Genomic DNA, 23,130 nt, shown 5'->3' on the forward strand with positions numbered 1-23,130 from the left:
CTAATCGGGGTGAAGGGGACCTTCTTTTTAACCCCCGGGTCGTGACTCGAGTGTCTACGACATGTCCAGAGTGGTCGACCAGCTTTGAACCCTCTTAAGCTCCCTTTGGCAACAAGACTGCCAGAACAGAGGCCCTCGCTATGCATGTAGCGAATCAGAATAGGAAATGAGGGGCTCGTTGAAAATAACACAGAAATAAGGGTTGGCAGTCGAGAAAACCTCGGAAAGCAAAGGGGAGGATGTGGTAGATCATTGAAACAGATTAAGAATTTGGAAAGAAAGAAAGAAAGTGAAGAAAAAATGAAGAAAAAATGCCCGCCAGGTGGGATCCGAACCCACGACCTCCAGAATACCGGTCTGGTGCGATAACCACTACGCTACCGGCGGGGCGATTTTCCCATTCACTTTCTGGGGTATTTATGTTAGGTATGTTTGTTTCCTGTGCTTGGGGGTGGTAGCCAGCGCCATTCGGACTAATCGGGGTGAAGGGGACCTTCTTTTTAACCCCCGGGTCGTGACTCGAGTGTCTACGACATGTCCAGAGTGGTCGACCAGCTTTGAACCCTCTTAAGCTCCCTTTGGCAACAAGACTGCCAGAACAGAGGCCCTCGCTATGCATGTAGCGAATCAGAATAGGAAATGAGGGGCTCGTTGAAAATAACACAGAAATAAGGGTTGGCAGTCGAGAAAACCTCGGAAAGCAAAGGGGAGGATGTGGTAGATCATTGAAACAGATTAAGAATTTGGAAAGAAAGAAAGAAAGTGAAGAAAAAATGCCCGCCAGGTGGGATCCGAACCCACGACCTCCAGAATACCGGTCTGGTGCGATAACCACTACGCTACCGGCGGGGCGATTTTCCCATTCACTTTCTGGGGTATTTATGTTAGGTATGTTTGTTTCCTGTGCTTGGGGGTGGTAGCCAGCGCCATTCGGACTAATCGGGGTGAAGGGGACCTTCTTTTTAACCCCCGGGTCGTGACTCGAGTGTCTACGACATGTCCAGAGTGGTCGACCAGCTTTGAACCCTCTTAAGCTCCCTTTGGCAACAAGACTGCCAGAACAGAGGCCCTCGCTATGCATGTAGCGACTTTCTTTCTTTCTTTCCAAATTCTTAATCTGTTTCAATGATCTACCACATCCTCCCCTTTGCTTTCCGAGGTTTTCTCGACTGCCAACCCTTATTTCTGTGTTATATATATATATATATATATAGTGCCAAGGGGTTTATTGTAAGGAAGACAGAGTCCGCTGAATGAATATGGATCAAGAGGCCAAACCTTCCAAGTTGAACCAGCCAGAGGATTCGACTCGAGCCGCGTGGTCACGCACCGGTGATGACAGCCGTTGATCCGTGCTACATGCTCATTCGGGGATTGACCGGTCGGCGAAAAGAGATTGGGCGGCGAGAGCACTTCAAGCAATCTCCATTACAATTGCCCCCGGTGAAGCAGGAGCCATCCTGGCGACTTACGGCCATGAAACGACTGCGGGGTCGTAGTAGGGCTTCAATCGACTGACGTGGACGGTTTTGCTGCCACAACAGCGAAGGTTTGTAGAGGGCGTCAATGGTTCTACGGTGTAGTTCACGGGAGAAGTACACATGAGGACGTGGTAGGGGGCGTGATATTTCGAAAGCAGTTTGGAGGATAGACCCGGTGTTGTAGCGGGGACCCACAGCCACACAAGGTCGCCAGCACGAAAGGAAGATGAGGCGGGGTCGTTTTCCGGAAGATGCTTCTGGCGACCCTGGTCATTTGTTGTCAGTGAGCGGGTGAGCTGGCGGCACTCTTCGGCTTGTCGGGTTATGGCCGAAATAGGGTGGCACTCAGAAGAATCGGGCTGTACGGCAGTATTATATCCATTGTGGAAGACGGCTCGCGCCCACAGAGTAGAAAAAATGGTGAAAAACTAGTAGTGGTCTGTGCGGCGGTGTTGTAAGCAAACGGTACAAAAGGTAGCACCACATCCCAATTTGAATGATCACGAGCGACGTACATGGTGAGCATGTCTCCTTGTGTATGGTTGAATCTCTCGGTCAGGCCGTTCGTCTGTGGGTGGTATGCGGACGTAGTGCGATGAACAATTCTGCACTGAGCGGGGAGGGATTCAGTAACCTCAGAGAGGAGTACCCGCCCTCTGTCGCTGAGTAATTCGCGGGGTGCACCATGCCGCAAGACAAGGGGCCGCAAGACGAACCCAGCAACATCCCGCGCCGCAGCGGCTGGCAGCGCTGCGGTTTCGGCGCAGCGGGTTAGGTAGTCGACCGCAACAATAATCCATCAGTTGCCGGAAGGAGTGCATGGCAAGGGGCCGTACAGGTGAATGCCGACATGATCGTAAGGACGAAGGGGACATGACAAAGGCTGCAGAGGGCCGGCTGGTTGTGGTGCAGGCGTCTTGCGGCGCTGACAGTCAGTGCAAGCATGAATGTATTTGCGCACGAAGGTGTACATTCCACGCCAATAGTATCGTTTGCGGAGGCGAGTGTACGTTTTAAGAAGTCCAACGTGAGCAGTTTGGGGATCAACATCGTAAGCAGCGCATACATCCGCACGTAAACTGCGAGGAATCACAAGAAGCCACTTCCGACCATCCGGCATATAATTTTGGCGATAAAAAAGGCAGTCATCCCGTATGGCGAAGTGGGCGGCTTGGCGTCGAAGAGCCCTGGGCCGCGTAGGATTCGGTGTAGTGGAGAGAAACTCGATGATCTTCGCAATCCATGGATCACTCCACTGCCGGAAAGCTATGTCGGTGAAGGTCAATGGCGCTACGAGCGTATCGGTTCCCGCAAGACGTTCCTGGTTACCTGGCAGCGGAGAGCGAGACAGTGCATCCGCATCAGAGTGCTTGCGGCCGGATCTATAAACAACTCGAATATCATACTCCTGCAGGCGGAGCGCCCAACGAGCAAGACGTCCCATAGGGTCTTTGAGGGACGACAGCCAGCACAGCGAGTGATGGTCGGTTACCACGTCAAAACGGTGGCCGTAGAGATGGGGTCGAAATTTGGAAAGAGCCCAGACGATGGCAAGACATTCTTTCTGGGTAACGGAATAGTTTAGTTCAGCTTTTGTAAGAGTCCGGCAAGCGTACGCGACGACGTGCTCTTCGTAGTTAGGCTTGCGTTGAGCGAGCACCGCACCGAGTCCTGCGCCGCTGGCATCAGTATTGACTTCAGCAGGGGCGTTCGGATTGTAGTGCCGCAGTATGGTTGGCGAAATCAACAGACGCCGCAAGGTTGTAAACGCTTGATCGCACTCCTTGGACCACGAGGACAGGCCATTGTCACCACCGAGGACCTTGGTCAGTGGCACAATGATAGACGCGAAATTTCGTACGAAGCGCCAAAAGTACGAGCACAGCCCAATAAAGCTGCGGAGGGCTTTCATTGACGTCGGTTTGGGAAAGTCGGCGACAGCACGGAGCTTTTCGGGATCTGGTAGGATGCCATCCTTTGACACGACATGGCCGAGAATAGTCAATGTGCGAGCACCAAAGCGACACTTATTAAGGTTCAGTTGGAGCCCTGCAGCAGTCAGGCATGTCAATATTTGGTGCAGACGAGTCAGGTGAGTCTGGAAATTCGAAGAAAACATGACGACATCGTCTAGGTAACAGAGACATGTCCGCCATGTGAGACAACGCAAGATATTATCCATCATTCTTTCGAACGTGGCGGGCGCGTTGCATAGGCCAAACAGCATTACATTAAACTCATATAGGCCGTCTGGCGTGACAAAAGCTGTTTTTGGTTGATCAGACTCAGCAACCGGGACCTGCCAATAACCGGAGCGCAAATAAAGGCTGGAGAAGTATTCACCACCATGCAAACAATCAAGAGCATCATCTATTTGAGGCAGGTGATAAACGTCTTTTGGGGTGATCTTGTTAAGGCGGCGATAGTCAACACAGAATCAACGGGACCCATCTTTTTTCGTTACTAGCACCACAGGCGACGACCAGGGGCTTTGAGAAGGTCGGATGACGCCACGTCGGAGCATATCATCAACATGCTCACTAATCACGCCAGGTTCCGATGCCGACACCCTATAGGATCGCTGTCGCAGCGGCATGTGGGTACCTGTTTCAATGTGATGGGCGACCGTGGATGTTCTGCTCAAAGGAGCTTGCTTGCAGTCAAAGAAAGACTGAAACTTCCTAAGAAGAGCCAGAAGGTCTTTGCGTTGCGGGGGCTCTAAATCAGAACCGATGGACTTCTGGAAGATGTCGCCAGAGGTGGGCGTATCGGTGGGACCAATCGCGTTCAGCGAATGTAGCCGCCGTGAAAGTGCGTTGTCGGAAACGTCGAGGCTGAAGACCGATTCGACAGGTTCAATATTGCCGACAGTTTCCCCACGAATCAAGCTGAAAGGCCGGCTCGTCTGGTTACAAACAAACATCGCTGTGCGGCCAGATAGGAGTGTCACCACAGCAAACGGAAGCGGCAAACCCTTGCGAGCAACGAAAACGTTTGATGGCATAAATAAAACAGGTCCATCCGCCAGAGTACTGCCGGAAAGGGCGACGAGAACTGAGCTTTGCGGCGGGATATCCACGTCTTCGTCTACGGCCAGCTTTTCTCCCTTAGTAGAGGAATCGTTCGGGGTCGGAGCGTCATTTTGCGAACAGAATTCAACTTCGGCGCGGGCGCAGTCAATTACAGCGTTCAGGTTCGATAAAAAGTCCCACCCAAGAATAACGCCGTGTGAGCACATGGGCAAGACGGCGAACTCAATCGTGTAGAGAATATTTTGAATGGCGACCCGAGAAGTACACGCAGCCAAAGGTGCAACATGTTCTGAGCTTGCAGTTTCGAGAGAAAGTCCCAGAAGTGGCGTCGTGACTTTCTTCAGTGACCGACATAGTTTAGCACTGATGACCGACACGGCTGCTCCGGTATCAACAAGCGCCACCGCAGGTACTCCATCTATTAACACGTCAATTACATTTTGCCGAGGTAGGTGAGAGCTTCGGTATTTCGACAGGTACGCAGTTCGTGCCTCGGGAACTGCGCGAGTCAGTTTCCCTCTGGAGTGGGGGCGGAGTGGCGGCGCATGGGGGATAGGGAGCGGCGACGGGGTGACGGCGATCGGCGGCCTTCGAAGGTCTGACGGTCGGCGGAAAACGAGGTTGGAGGTGGTCCTGAGGACACGTTATGATGTGGTGGTCGTGCGGCATAGGCGGACGTCTGGGGCACACGAAGAGATGAAGCGACACGGTGGCAGTAACAGGCAAAGTGACCGGGGCAGCAGCAAGAAAAACATATAGGCCGGTTGTCCGGAGTGCGCCAGGGATTAGCGTACGGCACAGCTCGTGGTCTGGTCGGTGGAACCTGGGGAGCGGGCTGCAAAGTGGGAGGTGCCACTGCTGGTATCGCTGGCCGAAACAACCGGAAAGATGCGTGCACTGGCTGCGCGAGACAGTCAGCGTACGTCATTGGCATGACAGCTGGAGCTGCAGCGACTGTAGCTGTGAGCGGCGCCGTGACTGTAGCTGCCACCTGCGGAACGGCCAGGGGTGCGACCGCTGCGGTAGCGACTTTAGCAGGCGGGAGGGCCTCGGCAACCTGTTTGCGGATGATCGCCTGCAGAGCAGAAGGCAGGCTGGACGAAGCCTGCTCAGTAAACGGTACCAGCGATAGCTGACGTGCTACCTCGCGCGGATAAATTCTTTGATTTTCGCCTCAAGCTGCAATTGGTTCGAAGAGAACGTGAGGCTCGAGAGAGATTCCGTCGTCGGCAATGAATGGCGAACCAATGCCTTTTGCCGGCGCAGTTCCTCAAACCACTGGCACAGGCCAATAACTTCAGTCACGGATCGAGGGTTCTTGGACACAAGCATGTGGAACGTGTCGTCGTCCACTCCTTTAATGATGTGCTAGATTTTGTCATCATTGGACATGGACGAGTTGACGCGCCGACAAAGATCCACAACGTCTTCAATGTAGCTGGTGAAGCTCTCACACGGTTGTTGTGACCGTGTACGCAGGCGTTGTTCAGCATGCAATTTTCATACGGCGGGTCGCTCAAAGTCACGAGTTAAGTTGTTCTTGAAGTCAGACCACGTCTTGATGGTCGCTGCTTTGTTGTTATACCACAAGATCGCCGGTTTTTCGAGGGAAAATGCGACGTTGTGCAGCTTGGTAGCGTCGTCCCATTTGTTGTAACCGCTAACTCGCTCATAAGAAGACAACCACTCTTCAACGTCATAGTCACCTTTACCGCTGAAAAACGGCGGGTCGCGCTGACGGAGCGCCCCCGCGAAGATGACCGATGGCACCTGTGGAGGCGGTTGGTCGGCAGCGGCGATGGGGGTGACGGGCATTGGTAGCTTCCGACTGCGGAGTTCCAGGCTGTACGACGGTTCACCTCAAACCCCGGCTCCTCCACCAATTGCAAAGGGGTTCATTGGAAGGAAGACAGAGTCCGCTGTACAGGGATCAAGAGGCAAAACCGTCCAAGGTGAACCAGCCAGAGGATTCGACTCGAGCCGCGCGATCACGCACCGGTGATGACAGCCGTTGATCCGTGCTACATGCTCATTCGGGGATTGACCGGTGGGTGAAGAGGGATTGGACGGCGAGAGCGCTTCAAGCAATGTCCATTACAATATATAGAAATAAATAAATATATATATATATATAGAAATAAATAAATAAATAAATATATATACATATATATATATATATATATATATATATATATATATATATATATATATATATATATATATATATATATATATATATATATATATATATACCACACAGAAATAAGGGTTGGCAGTCAAGAAAACCTCGGGAAGCAAAGGGGAGGATGTGGTAGGTCATTGAAATAGATAAAAAATTTGGAAAGAAAGAAAGAAACTGGAGAAGAAAAGTCCGCCAGGTGGGATCCGAACCCACGACCTCCAGAATACCAGTCTGGTGGGATAACCACTACGCTACCGGCGGGGTGATTTTCCCCTCCACTTTCTGGGGTATTTTTGTTTAGGTATTTTTGTTTCTTGTGGTTGTGGGAGGTAGCCAGCGCCACTCGGACTACTCGGGGTGAAGGGGACCTTCTTTTTAACCCCCGGGTCGTGACTCCAGTGTCTACGGTATGACGAGAGTGGTCGACCAGCGTTGAACCCTCTTAAGCTTCCTATGGTACCAAGACTGCCAGAACAGAGGCCCTCGCTATCCATGTAGCGAATCAGAATAGGAAATGAGGGGCTGGTTTAAAATAACACAGAAATAAGGGTTGGCAGTCAAGAAAACCTCGGAAAGCAAAGGGGAGGATGTGGTAGGTCGTTGAAACAGATAAAGAATTTGGAAAGAAAGAAAGAAAGTGGAGAAAAAATGCCCGCCAAGTGGGATCCGAACCCACGACCTCCAGAATACCGGTCTGGTGCGATAACCACTACGTTACCGGCGGGGCGAGTTTCCCGTCCACTTTCTGGGGTATTTATGTTTAGGTATTTTTGTTTCTTGTGCTTGTGGGTGGTAGCCAGCGGCACCTATGTTGCTTCGGTCGACAACTGTAGGTCTTTGGGGTGGTCTCTATAACTTCAGTGGGTCATGATTGCTATAAGATAATGCTAAACGCCTACGCTGCACGGGCAAAAAATTCTGCATCCACTGGAGCTGTCGCACACTGCAAGGTTTGCACGGTCGAACAGTCCAGGTGGCGGCTGCAGCTGCGGCACTTACTTATACCGGGTACGTTTTGCGTTTGCCGTTTCGGGGATCCCGAAACTTTTGGGAAAGGTCTATTTCTTAGTCCGACAACTTCAAAAAGGGCTGAAATAGTGAGTTATATGTGTATCGCACCTTAGAGTGCCGAAAGCATACACAAAAATGTACTTTTCTTTAAGAAAAAAGTGAGTCCGTTGCTCGCAATATCAGTGTTCTCTTGTACATAAGTGGGTAAGCAAGACAATCGGCTTGTGTTTTCCTTTATGCCGCGCAAGACAGCGTTAAACTTGTACATAAGGTACGATTCACGAGCTTCGTGGTCAAAATGTATTTTGAAATTTGACTGAAGCAAAACGGCGGCACACGAGTGTAAGGGGCGGCTGAGAATATTATAGTATTTATTTGCACAGTACTGATCACCTCAAGAGGTCAAACTAGAGGGGTGTGTACAATCAGAAGGCCTGTGTACGATACAAGATAAATCCATGAATGCGTGAACTTCAGATCAACCGGTAAGATTGCGTCATTGCACAGTGAGGGACAGCAAGGGCAAACCCTCTGGCAGAACATTCCAATCAGAGAGAGTTCTACGGAAAAAATGAGGGTTTCTATAAGTCAGTACGAGCAAAAACAGCTTTATGCTTCGACTATATTTGTGACGAGATGCTCTACCAGGAATGTTAGTCATGTAATCTCGAGACTGGATTCACAGTTTTTCAAACTACAGCCGGTGTAGAAACTTTGGGCGTGCAGTTTCACGTCGATATGCCGCTGTCTCAAGGTGTGCAAGCTCTAGAATAGCTGAAGGTGAGTCTTGACGTCGAAAGCGTTTATAGAGAAAGCGAGCTGCCGACGCCTGACTTTTTTTTTCAAATTTTTGTGTATTAAAGATAGTGTAGGGGTCCCGGACAATTTCATCAGGTCATCAAGTCCCGTATTCCAGGGTGGGTCGTACAGTAGATTTTATGCAATAAGTCTAAGCGACGAGGGTTATCACCTGATCAATGCTTCAAGAATCCTGACTTTTCTCTCGCAGACAAACATACGTCATTTATATGCGTTGGCCAGTTCTGTCGGGACGCCAAGGTTAGTCCCAGGTTCTATCTTCTTCCACTTGTTTAACTTGGTAACCGGCAATACCTTACGTAAAATGAGATTTATTTTTTATTTGTGACGCACTTTGAACCATCTTGTCGAAATTGATAAGCATGTCCCGCTTTTCTCACCGTTTTGTCATTGCATGCGGAGCATGGTTATAACTTGCTGGTGGGCGGAAGGTACTGTGGGATTAAAGATGATGCAATTGTCTTGAAACAACCCAAGATTTTCATGCTGATTTCCCATTTGAGCAAGGAAATTATTATAAATATTAACCACAACCGGTGCCAAAACCGAACCCTGTGGTACGGCCGAGAAAACCGCTAAAAAACGAGAAAAGGCACCGTCAATTCCAACGTGTAAGGTTAGGGTCTGGGCAGCAAAATACGAAACACGGCCAGATAAGTATGAAATCACCCAGTCAACAATTTGGGATGAGCTGCGGTTTTTCTTTTTGTGTATTACTTTTGAATGTGGAACAACGGCAAACACTTTCACAAAATCGGTTAGTATTGCGTCAATCTGGCATCCGTCTACAATAATAATGCAGTTGAAAACCCCTTCAAAAGCAATGCTATATGTTAGTAAAAATGTTATTTTCTCTAAAACGTCACTAAGGTGTTTGGCAATTACGCGTTAAAAAACTTTACAAACTGTGCAAGTATGAGATATAGGTTTATAATGATAATAATAAGTGACAGAGCCTTTTTATAAATTCGTATCACTCGGGCAACAAGCCATGCAAGTGGTATGCAGCAGAGGCAAGATACGTACTGTGTATTTTATTAGGAATCTAGCCAGCACCTCTGCGTATCTTCTAAGAAACACGGTGGGAATGTCATCAGGTCCAGGTGCTTTTTAGCATATAATCGGAGAAGCAGCGCAGTAACACCGCGAAATGTAATATTGATATACCTGTTGCAATCGTTCACGTTAGGCATAACGGCCGGACTGACTGGCCGTGAGAAAACGCTCTCAGAAAAGGAAATGTATCAATAATTTATTTTTATATGAAACGGTGCGAGCGCCGTCATGGTGCGCCTCCTGACTCCTTGTTTTATAGAAATTGCCGCCATTTTTTCGGCTTCTCGGTAGCAAAGCGCTCAAGGGTGGCCGTACTTATATTGCCGTAGTTAAGATTTCAACGTTGAGCTTAGTTGGGGAAGAAAGGTGCGTCCCTGTCTTTTCACATCTGATACCGTTTGCGTATACGTTTTAAATGCAAAATCTCTGGTTTTTCAAGGGTCGGCTTCATTTTATCCGAAATAAACTTCTGAATTAAATCATTGCAGCATGGCTTACATTTTTCCCACAGGACAATAACATCGTCATTATTACAAGTAAGCATTGTGTCTTGTAAATAGTGGGCAATATTTGGGTTATCCGCTGCGCTGTAGTCTTTTGCTTTTAGAAATTTAGCGTTGTTAACTTTACTGCCTGGAAGCTTGCACAAAAATATACGAGCGTGTGGTCAGAGATTTCCTCTTAAATCTCTGTGGTATGAACAGTACAGCTGGCTGAACGAAAAATAAATCTAGAATTGAGGCGGCTTTGCTTTTCACTCGCGTTGGACTTAGTACAGTCTGTGTATTAGATTTAAGAGAATTTGTGGTAGTGATTTCATGTGTGCTTTGTTGTTGTTACGTCTCTTTGTAAACGGATTCGCAGTTTGACCGACGTATCGGACGGGGCACATGGTGCATTCAAGAATGTAGACAAGGTTCGCACTGGCCCAGTCAAAATTTCGTCTTATTTAAGAAGAAAATAAAGACGTTGCTACGGGTCACAGAGGCTCTACTCATCAATGGGCACAGTTGCGTCTTATGCAGTTTGCAGGGTGCGCTCACTGTGAACATGGAGATGCTGACCTCTGACGACGTTACAAGATTTATAATGGCGACGACGCGGCGAGGCTCAGGGAAAACATTATCGGTTCTGTCGCTTTGAAAAAAAATATTGTGGTGTTTCCTGAGCATGCTGTTTGCGTTGAAAGAAGAAGTGCAATAAGTAAAAATGAGTTTTGGGGCAGCGTTGACAGATTTGGCTTTTAGTTGTTTACCCAGGTGGCTGTGGTCCTGTTTTTAGGACTTCTTAATAGCATCATTGAAGACAACGGTGGGTACTGTTATCGCGTTAGGTCGTTACTTAGTTGCTGACAGTTAGGGGCAAAATCAGCAGGATCGGAGCACATCCTTTTAAAAGGCGAGGACAAACTGTATGGCACACCGGGTATACCGTCTTGAGCGTGGCTGGTTTTGAACTTGAAGTATTGGCGTCGTTAAGTTGGCTTCCTGTACACTGAGTTCACAAGTTTGTGGAACAAGTTTTGTACTGCAATTTTGAGAAAGTTCACGGCAGATGTGGATTATGAATGAGAATGAATTGTTCTGGTGAGGGTTCCTAAAAGTGGTGATGAATTTTTTGTGTTTCCCTTCCCCGCGGAACAAACTCAGAAAAATATTCTCAATGAATATTCGATAAAAAAGGGTGGCACTGTGAGCGGCTCAAAAATTCACTCAAATGTGTCTATGAAAATGTTAGCATAGTTGGTTCCTACTTTTTCCCCATCGACATTTTATTGATTTGCACGTAAGACCTGCTGTTAAACTTAAAGTTGTTCACCTCTAAGACATGCTTTATAAGTATGCCTGTAGTTCCACCATCCATAGAAATGTTTTGGGTAGCATTTTCGTACGCCTGGTTGGCGGAGCTGATGCCGTCCGACTGCGTATTATTCGTGTGTAGGAGGCAACGTAAACAGTGACTAGCAGGCTGTCTTCCGATATAACTAGATCCATTATGCCAGCTAGACCTTGAGGATGGTGTGGTTGGGTGCTTCCGAATACTTTTGACCACTTGGGGACCCTAAACGTGCGCCCAATTCTCAAACATAAGGGCATGTCGCTGTCGGCCTCCACCGGAAAAGCGGCTTCCATGGCTAGGACTCGAACCCATGTTGTTAAGTTCAGCAGCGCAAAACCTTCGCCACTGAGCCACCACGGAGGCTTCAAAGGGTGAAAGCACTTCAGTATTGTGTAGAAGCTGTATTGATAATTTTATGTGTACGTTTCATTAGATTACAGGCCGGTAACTTTCCCGGAGCCATTTGTGTGAGTACTTCTGATTGATAATTGAAACAATCTTGGGGTCCCGTCACTTGTAAATAAAAATTGTTATATATATATATATATATATATAGTAAGGAAATGAGGGGCTCGTTGAGGAAATACAGAAAGATAGGTCAGCAGTCTACGACGCCAAAGGAGTCTACGACGCCTATGCCTCCTTTGGCGTCGTAGACTGCTGACCTATCTTTCTGTATATATATATATATATATATATATATATATATATATATATATATATATATATATATATATATATATATATATATATAAATATATATATATATATATGTATATATATCTATAGAGAGATCATGAGGTTCAATGGGCCACTATAAAAATAGTGAAAGAAGTCGACTGACACGTTTCCCGTTTTTGTTGCCAACAGTTTCGGAGTTAGAAACTCCTTCTTCAGGGCTGTATTTTAATTTCTCACATTGCGTCTTTATACAAAAACTTCTGTGATGGAGGGTTACTTCCCTCATCCCTGCAGGAGAGGTCGCGGGTGAGGGGTGTTTCAAACAGTTTGAGCAAGTGAGACATTCCTATTGGCTAGAAAGGTGGAAGGTGAGGGAAGGGGAAAGAACACGGACGAAAAGGCAGCACGAAAACACGTAACAAGAGGCACACAAGCAAACACAAGATCAAAAACAAGAGTGAGTCCTGCGCGCTCCGCAAATGGTGTAAAAGTAGTCAGCGGAAAAAAAAGGGGGGGGGGGGATGAAGGGAGACGAACATAAGATGGCGGCACAGGCATGGATCTTCGATTCGGTCAAACTCCCAAGGCCGCATGCATGCACGGCCCGCCCAGTCGACGCATGGTCCCCGCGTCATACTCGGAATTTTGTGTCCCATTTTCGGTTTTGTTTTACTACTGGTTAAACCTACAGAAGCTCTCGTCTTGGCACCGCTTCGACGAAACCGAGTGGTGCAGCCAAGCTTTGCTACGCGGCCAGCGAGCCGCGGAACAAGTCACACTGGGATTTGGTTTCATTTGCGGCGCATTCTTCGGCCGTTTGTCTGTCAGTGGTGCGGCGGTCATAATTGAGCCGCTGTGCGTCGGCGGGCCCGCGGGGCGCGCTCACAGCTGTTCAAGGTCACTGATTAGTCTGGTGGTGGTTGCCGAACGGGCGGGGAAGGGGGGGGCGCAGGGGCGGCGTTTTACCCGTTTGTTTTGCTTGACTTCGTCCCTAAAGCGGGGTTTCCTTTTTTCCTTCTTGCTTTCTTTTTTAGGTCGTGCTGCCTTTTCATCCGTGTTCTTTCCCCTTCCCTCACCTTCCACCTTTCTAGCCAATAGGAATGTCTCACTTGCTCAAACTGTTTGAAACACCCCTCACCCGCGACCTCTCCTGCAGGGATGAGGGAAGTAACCCTCCCTCACAGAAGTTTTTGTATAAAGACGCAATGTGAGAAATTAAAATACAGCCCTGAAGAAGGAGTTTCTAACTCAGAAACTGTTGGCAACAAAAACGGGAAACGTGTCAGTCGACTTCTTTCACTACATATACATACATATATATATATATATATCAGGGTGTCGAACCGGAACCGAACCGAACCGAAAACCGGAACCGAACCGGTATTTTTTCCGGAACTGAACCCGAACCCGAACCGTTATTTTTTGAGCACGCTGAACCCGAACCGGAACTGAACCGGAAAAAGAAATAACGGTTACCGGTTCATGCCGAAACGGTTCGACCCTCTGTTGTTGATATTGCACAGTCAATGCAATTCAGGCCTTTTTTTCTTTCCCGTACCATCAACTTCGTACTTGCTCGCGCACTTTCCCCTCCAGACAATTGAACACTATCACGCTTTATGTAACAACAGGGGAAATGAATGAGCACCAATGTAGCATTGGTCTGTTGCTGCTGGAGGCGCGAGCGTAGTGCAAGCTGACCAAACGAAATGTCATTCTCGGCAGCTTGCAGGTGATATAAAACGACTTTGCCCTTCCCTAGCTGCGACTTCATTGGAGAAATCAGGCTGCAGGAGTGCTCCACTGCGCAACAGCGAAAGCTCACAACCGATGTGTGCAAACTTTTTGCATTTCATAATTTGTTGAAAAGGTCCGACACCTGCAAATTATTAATACTTGACAAGTGTGACCGGAGGAGCTGCTCAGTGGCTAAGCTGTTTGCTAAGCCGTTTGCCCAACTCGCTACATTGCTTCTACTGCTACTCGTTCCGGAGGGGAGTACTGCTGTGGACGAATTAAAGAGCGTCTACCCAAAAAGTCCCATCTCATGCTCCACGTGTCAAATTTCCCTTTCATTTTGTAACCGCATTATCTGTTATAAGATTCCGCAATGTAGCACACGGAACGATGGTAGGGGTTCAGGCGGTACGATGACATACTGATTGTAATGCACACTTTCGGTATCGCAAAAGGAATTGCAGTGGTCAGAGCAATAATGCAGTGACTGAGCGTAACTAAAGCTTACTTTTAACAAAAGTGTGGCTAACACATTCGATAAGGTGACAGCTAACAAATTATTCAGGGTTACCAAATAATCTAATTCATTGGTAGTATTTATGTGCCTGTTGTAGAATTTTTCTGTTTTGTTACAAATATAAAAAATGTGCGCCATTGTTATTAAGCGCTGGTATTTGAACACGCCCGTACGCAGGATTAAATTTAAGGCCTCAAGGTTAGCGTGATGGGCGATTGCATAGCGACAATTGCGATTTCAACAAAAAAGGAAAGGACAGAAAATATATCCCACCATCATATCTCTTGGTGTTGGCTTTATGAATAGTTGCTAGGACAACAGAAAGTCTGAGCGATAAAGAAGGTGGTAAATCGTCGCCACTTCATGTGTTTTTCTAATATCTCCTAATTGTTTAAAGTTTCCTTTGCAATTGCGCCACTGCCCTTGGGGAGCAGCACCATTTTGAATGTCAGTTTGTGTTTTGATTTGACGGTCGTTTTAAACTAGTAAATGTTTTTTTTTCTAATTTTAGTGATAATTCAACTAATCGAACCGGTTCGCGAACCGGTTCAAGCTCCCGAACCGGTTCGCGAACCGGTTCGGTACGTGATTTTGTCGAACCGGAACTGAACCGGAACGAAATTATTTCACCCGAACCCGAACCGTAACCGAACCGGTATTTTTTTCGGTTCGACACCCTGATATATATATATATAGATACATATATACATACATATAAATATATATATAAATATATAGATATACATATAGACATATATACACATACACATGACAGAAATAAGAATTGGCAGTCAAGAAGACCTCGGAAAGCAAGGGGGAGGATGTAATAGCTCAAGATAAAGAATTTGGAAAATAAGAAAGTGGAGAAAAAATGCCCGCCAGGTGGGATCCGAGCCCACGACCTCAAGAATACCGGTCTGGGGCGATAACCACTACGCTACCGGCGGGGCTACTTTAGCCTCCACTTTCTGGGGTATTTATGTTCAGGTGTTTTTGTTTCCTGCGCTTGGGGGTGGTAGCCAGCGCCACTCGGACTACTCGGGGTGAAGGGGACCTTCTTTTTAACCCCCGAGTAGTCCGAGTGGCGCTGGCTACTACCCCCAAGCGCCGGAAACAAAAACACCTGAACATAAATACCCCAGAAAGTGGTGGGTAACGTAGCTTCGCCGGTAGCGTAGTGGTTATCGCACCAGACCGGTATTCTGGAGGTCGTGGGTTCAGATCCCACCTGGCGGGCATTTTTTCTCCACTTTCTTTTCCAAATTCTTTATCTTGAGCTACTACATCCCCCCCCCTTGCTTTCCGAGGTCTTTTTGACTGCCAATTCTTATTTCTCTTATTTTCAACGAGCCCCTCATTTTCTATTGTGATTGGAAACATAAATATATACATATGTATATATATATTTTTATATATATATATATATATATATATATATATATATATATATATTTGCAAAGAAGGTGATTGTAGCCTTCACTTCCCGCAGCTGCAATGGCTATATATAACTTACATGTTCAGGGAGTTTTTACGCCGCCATTAATATCCAGGAGTGCAAGGTAGAAGACAGTAGCAGGTAGACGAATTAGTCAAGCACCGGATGTGCAATACGAGTTCAGTGGCGCCAGTCCACTGCACGGGTCAATGCGTAAATGTTGGCTAGTTGGTTCGAACGGTGAAACATGGTTAAGCAGCGCGGTAATGAGGGGACAAAAGTAGAGACCACACAGGACTAGCGCTAGTCCTGTGTGGGCTCTACTTTCGTCCCGTCCTTACCGCGCTACTTAACCATGTTTGACACTGCACGGGGCCATCTTTTGTAGCGTGAGCTACGCTGGCAGTTGTTGACCAGTTCGTATAGCTCCTAGAGAGCCGTGCTGCGCAAGCGCGGCACGTGGTGCATCTGTCCACATTTTTATGATCATGATCTGTCCACATTTTCACGATGATCATGCGAGGGGTGGCCGGGTGTGGAACCGATGGCTCGTGCGTCACAGCAACACCGGCGTGCGCCTGTGGAAACATACTACACGCGCCCAACGCCTTCGCCTACCTACGTTCCGCAGTTGGTGGCACGGTCCACGTGATGATCATGCGGCCGGGTGTGCGACCGATGGCTCATGAGTCCCAGTAACACCGGCGTGCGCCTGTGGAACAAGCTTAGCTCTGGGGCGATTGGTGACGCTGTGCCGGGCCGCCTATGTGTCACATAAAGCGTATACCATGAGTGTGTCATTGAAGCAGCAGTAAGCATGATGATCGAACTAATCCTAGAAAACCGGTAAAGCTAAGAATAACTAGCCGAACCTTCGCTCATGCTACGTACATCCTGCCATAGCCGAGCTAATCCAGTGCTAATTGTTTTCACGTCTTCGTTTAACAGGTTTTATTGTTTTCCACTGAAATCAATGTGTCTGACCTGGTATTCGTGAATGCTGAAATTCTCTTCTCTTTCCATTGAGCAAACCCTTCAGTTAGCACACATAAATTGCGTGGGTGCTGCAGTAGAATGTCACCCGTACGCTATCATTAGCGAAGTATTGTATCACCACGTCCTATGCACGCAAACTGCGCTGAGCATTCGTACACCTGTGAAATGATCGAAAAGTAACTGTGTAATATGTATAACTGTGTTTTCTTGTTCTTTGCCTGCAGACCTTCCTGGGGATGCACACTGTTCCAGAAGCACGAATTGAAACGCTGCTGAAACAGATGTGTGACTGCGGCCCCTACGATGCAATCCGGAACAACTGCCACAAGTGGGCTATACGCTTCATCGATGAGCTCGGGATCCCGCCACCCGAAGAAAACCAAGCTGAAGAGGTTGTGAAGAAAGCCATCCTTCCTGGAATGAGCCTCATCTTCAGTGCTGTGGGATTCATCGGGCTCGTGTGCATTTTCGCTCGTCCCAATATCAGTTAACAGCCCGCATAAGCGTGGCATTCTGTGAAATTGGCATTCCATAAAAAAAATTCAAAAAAAGGGGGGACAGCGACGAAGTCAGGACAAACACACACAGTGCAAACGTAGACTGAAAAAGAGCACCCGTGCTGTGCACACAATTGCATGGCATAAACTCCACTCTGATGAAAGAAGAACTGACGTACAGACAGAAAGACTGACCAGCAGTCAATGGGCAGACCGACAGAACTACCGTATAACTACCGTATAAAGACAGAACTACCGTATAAAGAAGCCATTGAACAAATCATCTGTTTGTGAACTGTCTACCCCCTCATGTAACACCCCTTGACTGGGGCCCTTGAGGTATTATAAATAAATAAATAAATAAATAACTGATTGGCTGACTCACCGAGCGACCTACTAACCGGCCCAAGTTCGTACTGACAAAAATGACAAAATTGTTTTCTAATTTTGCTGATAGAGGTGTACTGAGAGAGGTGTACTGCACCAGAGGTGTATATTTGGCCATTGGCACGTTGTGATTGGAACTGGTGAATCAGTTTGTCCCCCCTCAATATCTGTGACGTGTGCAGTAATCTCAAACTAAAGGCATTGTCTTTTTTTCGATCGATCGGGCGATATGTTGCTGCTGTCGCGGTATCACCCTCGTACTTGTAATTAGAAAGTCAGCATGTGACAGACTGGGACATTATGCAATGACTGTTCCTAATACCGAAGACGAGGAGCTGAACTTAAGACAATTTTTGGCATTTCGCTAGAAATCGCGTTTCTAACAGATAGAAAGTGTAACACAAAGAGACTTTAAGGTTTCTGGCCGTCTCGAACTGGTTTTTACTGGTGTGGTTTTACAGTGTATATATCTGCGAAGAGGCAAAGATGTCGCCCTACTAATTTGTCACGTGAAGAAAGTGGGTTCAAAGTAGACTACGTAGTTTTGTGGATTGGCCATTAGGTTTAGGGCCTCGCAGATACTGTACAACTAAAATTTCCAGGCACAAATTGTTCTTGAAGGGGGATATTGAGGACATCTGTTCTAAGACATTCGTTGTCCTCGACTTGGGGTGCAGGGCTCATGGAAGTTGAAAAAGCATTTGCCCCTAAATCCCGCGGCATGATCGATGGCCGATAATATACAAGTTAGGCTGGCATGAACGGAAAGTGATGTTACCGTTGCGCATTGACTCTACATCAATATGAAATTTATCAATCTCCACAAGCTGTATTCATTACAGAGGCACAAAAAGAACTAGAAAGGGCTGATCTGCGCTTTTTTATTGGCATGTTTGGTTCATTATCTCTTCTACATTGTAGAAAGTAGCTGCAGTTGTACAAAGGTTGGTGGTGTTAACCAATAGGCTGACCCCAACGGCGCTGACCGAAATTGTTTGTTTCAGCCGTTCTACTATTGAGTCAGTTCAAACAGCCGACGACTCATCTCTAGTGTGGAACCGCTGAGTGAAATCTGCATGCGGGGCGTAATAAAAGAACTGGAATTGTACTCCGCCAGCTTTTCGCACCAAGGAAGCAACTTAAGGCGCGGGAAATTCGGTATGGTAATCTGTATTGACCACTGCCGAGCGCAAATATTCTCCTTTCTTGTTTGTAACACTTGTCGCGTGCGACCATTGGCGCTTGCCGGGTACTACGCAGCGTCGACATATCTCGTTGAGCCTTTCTTGCTGTAGGCTTTTCACAACGTCTTCACCAAGCGTTCCCTTCACTCCTTGTGGTAAACTGGGTGCACATTCCATGACACGTTTGCAACCATCATGTATTCTTCCCAGGCATGAAGGATGCGTTGTTTTTACTGTTGGGGTCCCATGCTCGGCTCGCATATCAGGTGGAGCGGGGTAGCTCGGTGGGTCTCTGTAAGCTTGTGTCGCTCGATTTCTCTGACTTTATGCGCGTCTGAGAGCTCCTGCCACACAAACTGAAAAGGTTTTTTCTCCAGGTCTTGGCTGATAGGCCCAGTGGTAAATTGTAGGTTTGCAGAATTAAGATCTCGAGTTTTATATTTCAGCCATTTTTTTTCCCACTTAAGAGGTGCCGTATGTGATTTTACTACGGTGTCTTTCACTTGTAGCTCGGTTGATTTGTTAGGTGACCTGGGTGACAATTGTTTTGTAGTTGCTGTAGGGTGGCGGCATTTCTTTCGTGTATTTTTGAAAGTCAGACGCAATACTCCGACTGTATCAATCTGTGGAATGGTAGTACCTTGAAGCGTCACCGCTGTGTCGGGGGCGGTGGAGGGCGTGGGTGAGGTGTCTCAATCCAGTTGGCCACTTCACTGTAAGACTTCTCTATTTTCCGAAGCAATAGGCAGCCCACATCCTTCCAGATAGGTGTCCGTACAGTCAAGGCTTTCCGGGGGATGTCCACGTTATGCCTACTGGGCAGTAGAAAACCGCACAAGTACGGGCGCTGACTAACTATTACACTTTATTGAAAGAAACCGAGCAATGTATATGAAAAAAGCGAGAGCACATAGTAGAAAAAACGAATGGCCACAGAAAAGGGAACAGAAAATATAATAATATTGCTAATTAGCGGTGTTGGCCACCACAGTTACGCCGCCCAAATAGCTTATATCTTTAGCCTGCAGTGGTATTCATGGCATGCTGACACATGAGCGCCCCCGCCCCCTTTCGAAGATTCTGAACGCCTCCAAACTTCACGTGTTCGTTGGTCCGGATACCTGCTCACAATGGAGTCACGATCAAGTTATCACCCCCGCAATGAGTAGCCAGATTGCTGCACTGCAGCATCTTGAGCGAGTTTGCATGCTCGCACATGTGGTCATTGATGGAACGTCCGTCTGCCCTACGCACGATATGCCGTGGGGCGGTGGTGAGACAGTGGGACGTAGCACACAACAGGTACCCTATAATCTGTGTAGGGGTTTTTGTGCCTAACGTCACTTAGACCGCAGCTTCTGTCGCCGCAGTTGACTTTTCTGCAGCGCTGGGAAAGCTTCTTGGCGGCTGAAAAAAAGCGCTTTGACTCCAGACTTTGGTCCCGTTTCTATAAGCTTGTGGGACACGGCGTGCAAGTATGGGATAGTGGCCTTTATTTCGTTAACTTTTTTCTTTTTTGTTGAGGGTCGGCTTGGCCATACATCCGTGGGTTTCATTTAAAAGGAAACCTACAAGGCTATTGACCAAACATTTCGGGAAGGACTGGTCTTTGAGCCAATATCTTTGGGCTTTGAACCTTTTTAGAGAAGGGAGTGGCAACTTTTCCGGGAGGCTTGTTTGGTCTGGGATAGTAAAAAATCCCACACGGTCGGCGCAGATGGCACGCCTGAGAATGGATCAAATCACAGAGGACTGGTGAGATGACCCAGCGCTGACTTCGAATTAGCCAGACAGTTTGCGTAGTCCAAGCATTGCCGTGTGATGTGAGAGGAAGTCCATGATATAATTATCGGCTTTCTCTCCGCACAGGGTACTCCTGGGGGTGTCGGGTATGGCCGTAGTTATAGTCTTGAACATCAATGGAACGTTTTTCTACGTGTCGCATGCACAGGCATGGCCAGTTTATTCTATTTTTATGACCATTAGGTCTGAATAATACACTCATATATGCAATACAACTGAGTGTTTTAGCTAAGATATATAAGCCCAAGTATAATAGAGGATCCTTTTTTAGCCTACACTTTACCGTGGCAGTAAATACGTTCACAACTTATAATTTCTGTGGAACTGGGGAGGACTGGACAACCATTGTGTGGAGCCTAAAAAGTGAAGCGCCCTTTAGAGGGTTTAGCAGTTTGGGGCCAACTCAGATTCACAATTTTGTGCTTAACAGATTGTATCACATATCGCCAAAAAGAAAATTCACGCATCTCTACGAAGTGAATCATGACGAGTGGGTGAAGCACTGGGGATCGTTCTTACCGTAAGTCACACGTGATAGTGCTTACTGCTGCTAAAACGATTTCCATTCCAATCCAATTCAATTGAATCCAATGCAATCGAATTCAATCTATTTCAATCCAATCCAGTCTATTCCAGTGCCCGTCGCGCATGCGGAGCATGGCGCTCCAGGAGCACTATCTCTCTCTTTAACCTTTTGTGAACCTTTTGTTCACAGATGTTTCGATTTACACGGTGCTGTGCCGTGAGCACGAATGTCGGAAGCCGAAAGGATAAGCCTCGGACTTAAGGCGCTCCTCCCCTAATAATAAAATCAAACGCCCTTAACAGGATTCACGTGTTTAGGCCCAACTGATGTTCGCACTTTATTGCTTCACAGATGGTATCACATATCTCCAACAAAAAATTCAGGCATCTTCGCGAAGTGAATCACGATGAGTGGGCGAATCACTGGGGATAATTCTTATCGTAAATCACCTGTTAGTGTTCTTACTTTGCTAAAACGATTTCCAATCCAATACAATACAATGCAATTTAATCCAATCCAACCCAGTTCATTACAGTCAATCCAACCCAATCAAATCCAACTCATTTTATTCAATTCAATCCAATCCAATCCAGTCCAATGCAATCAAATCTAACGTAATCCAATCCAATGCCCCTCGCGCATGTGCAGCACGGCCCTCCAGGCGCACACTCTTTCACCCCCCCTCTATCTCTCTCTCTCTCTCTCTCTGTCTAACCTTTTGTGAACCTTTTATTCTGTTCTTGTTAACCTTTTGTGAACCTTTTGTTCACGGATGCTTCGATTTACACGGTGCTGTGCCGTAAGCATGAACGCAGGAGGCCGAGCGGACAAGCCTCGGTCTTAAGGTGCTTCTCCCCTAAAAGCGGCCTCGGGTAGCAGCAATTTAGCAGTGTAAAAACAACCAGAACCCGGAAGCACGCTTTATTCCGACGCAGAAAAGAAAATATAACTTCTACTATGGCCTACTTCAGTCTTGCGCGTACACGAGCGTTCTGTGATATGTAGGAAGATCGTCGCAAGAATGTCAGATAGCAGTACGGAATGAACACTGGCCTCACTTGGCCAGATGTGTCTTCCTTGCGTTTTTGCATGCTGTATTTTTTTCTGCAGAACACGAAGTCGGTAACTTGCAAAGAGGGCGAAGATGGTTCTTTTCGTGGTCTAAATGAAAAGCTAGATTAATTTCCTTCTACGCCCCCCCCCCCCCCCCCCTATTAGGTTACGGTGTCTAAGGCTAAAAAATGTATTTCCCTGTTTTCTAAACCTTTGGTATCAGTCTACGCAATTAGGTAAAAAAAAAAATAAAACAGCGCGCGCACACAATCCACTTTCGTGCCAGAATATACAGCGTCGGTGAAATGGCTGCGACCGAAGAGGACCATAGAGAGCTACTTATAGCCGCGGCAAGGGAGTGCGTGTGAGCGTACTGGGCGCACAGACTTCCCGCAACATTCGTTGAGAATCCTGCCGTTCACGTGACGTTTACGCGACAGATGCTTGGTTCACTGCGCTTCTCTCGAAGCCGCGTAAACGTGGGACTTCTTAAAACAGAATTCCCTGCCACTTATGCGTCTTATATTCCTGTAGCAACGATGGGGAGGGCTACGCATCAAGAAATTCGCACTAATGTTAGAGCTGAAACTGGAAAACACATCTTTTGCTTGCGAAGACATCACCCTGTGCGGCGTTGATTGTGATAACTATAGCTTATTATGTTCTTCTAGGCGAAGGAAGAGGCCTAAAGTTGTCACCCACCGTGCTTTTACCATGCAAACGTATTTGTACTCTGAACAAATTTCTTGCTAAATATTTTCTGCATTCGAGATAACATGATTTATGATATTTCTCAAATTTCTAGACAGCTTCGTTCAAATATATTTCCGCTCTATTGGTTTGAAAAGTTTCGTACATTGCCACATAAGATTTGAAATAAATGTACAGGATTAT

At 47.1% G+C, this 23,130-nt stretch overlaps 1 protein-coding gene across 1 annotated transcript in view; it reads left to right on the forward strand.

The window, feature by feature from the left end:
* LOC144145250 (uncharacterized) overlaps positions 1-17,632 on the forward strand; it is a 64,359-nt gene extending 46,727 nt beyond the window's left edge. Inside the window, exon 2 of the mRNA XM_077676787.1 lies at positions 17,011-17,632. Coding sequence (XP_077532913.1) covers positions 17,011-17,277 — 267 coding nt within the window. The 3' untranslated portion in view covers positions 17,278-17,632. The remainder of the gene's footprint in view (positions 1-17,010) is intronic.
* Positions 17,633-23,130: the final 5,498 nt, after the last annotated feature.

The sequence above is a fragment of the Haemaphysalis longicornis genome, unplaced genomic scaffold (genome assembly GCF_048455015.1).
Source record: "Haemaphysalis longicornis isolate Haplotype H1 unplaced genomic scaffold, Haemaphysalis longicornis Haplotype H1 scaffold_7, whole genome shotgun sequence".
Classification (NCBI taxonomy): Eukaryota; Metazoa; Arthropoda; class Arachnida; order Ixodida; family Ixodidae; genus Haemaphysalis; species Haemaphysalis longicornis.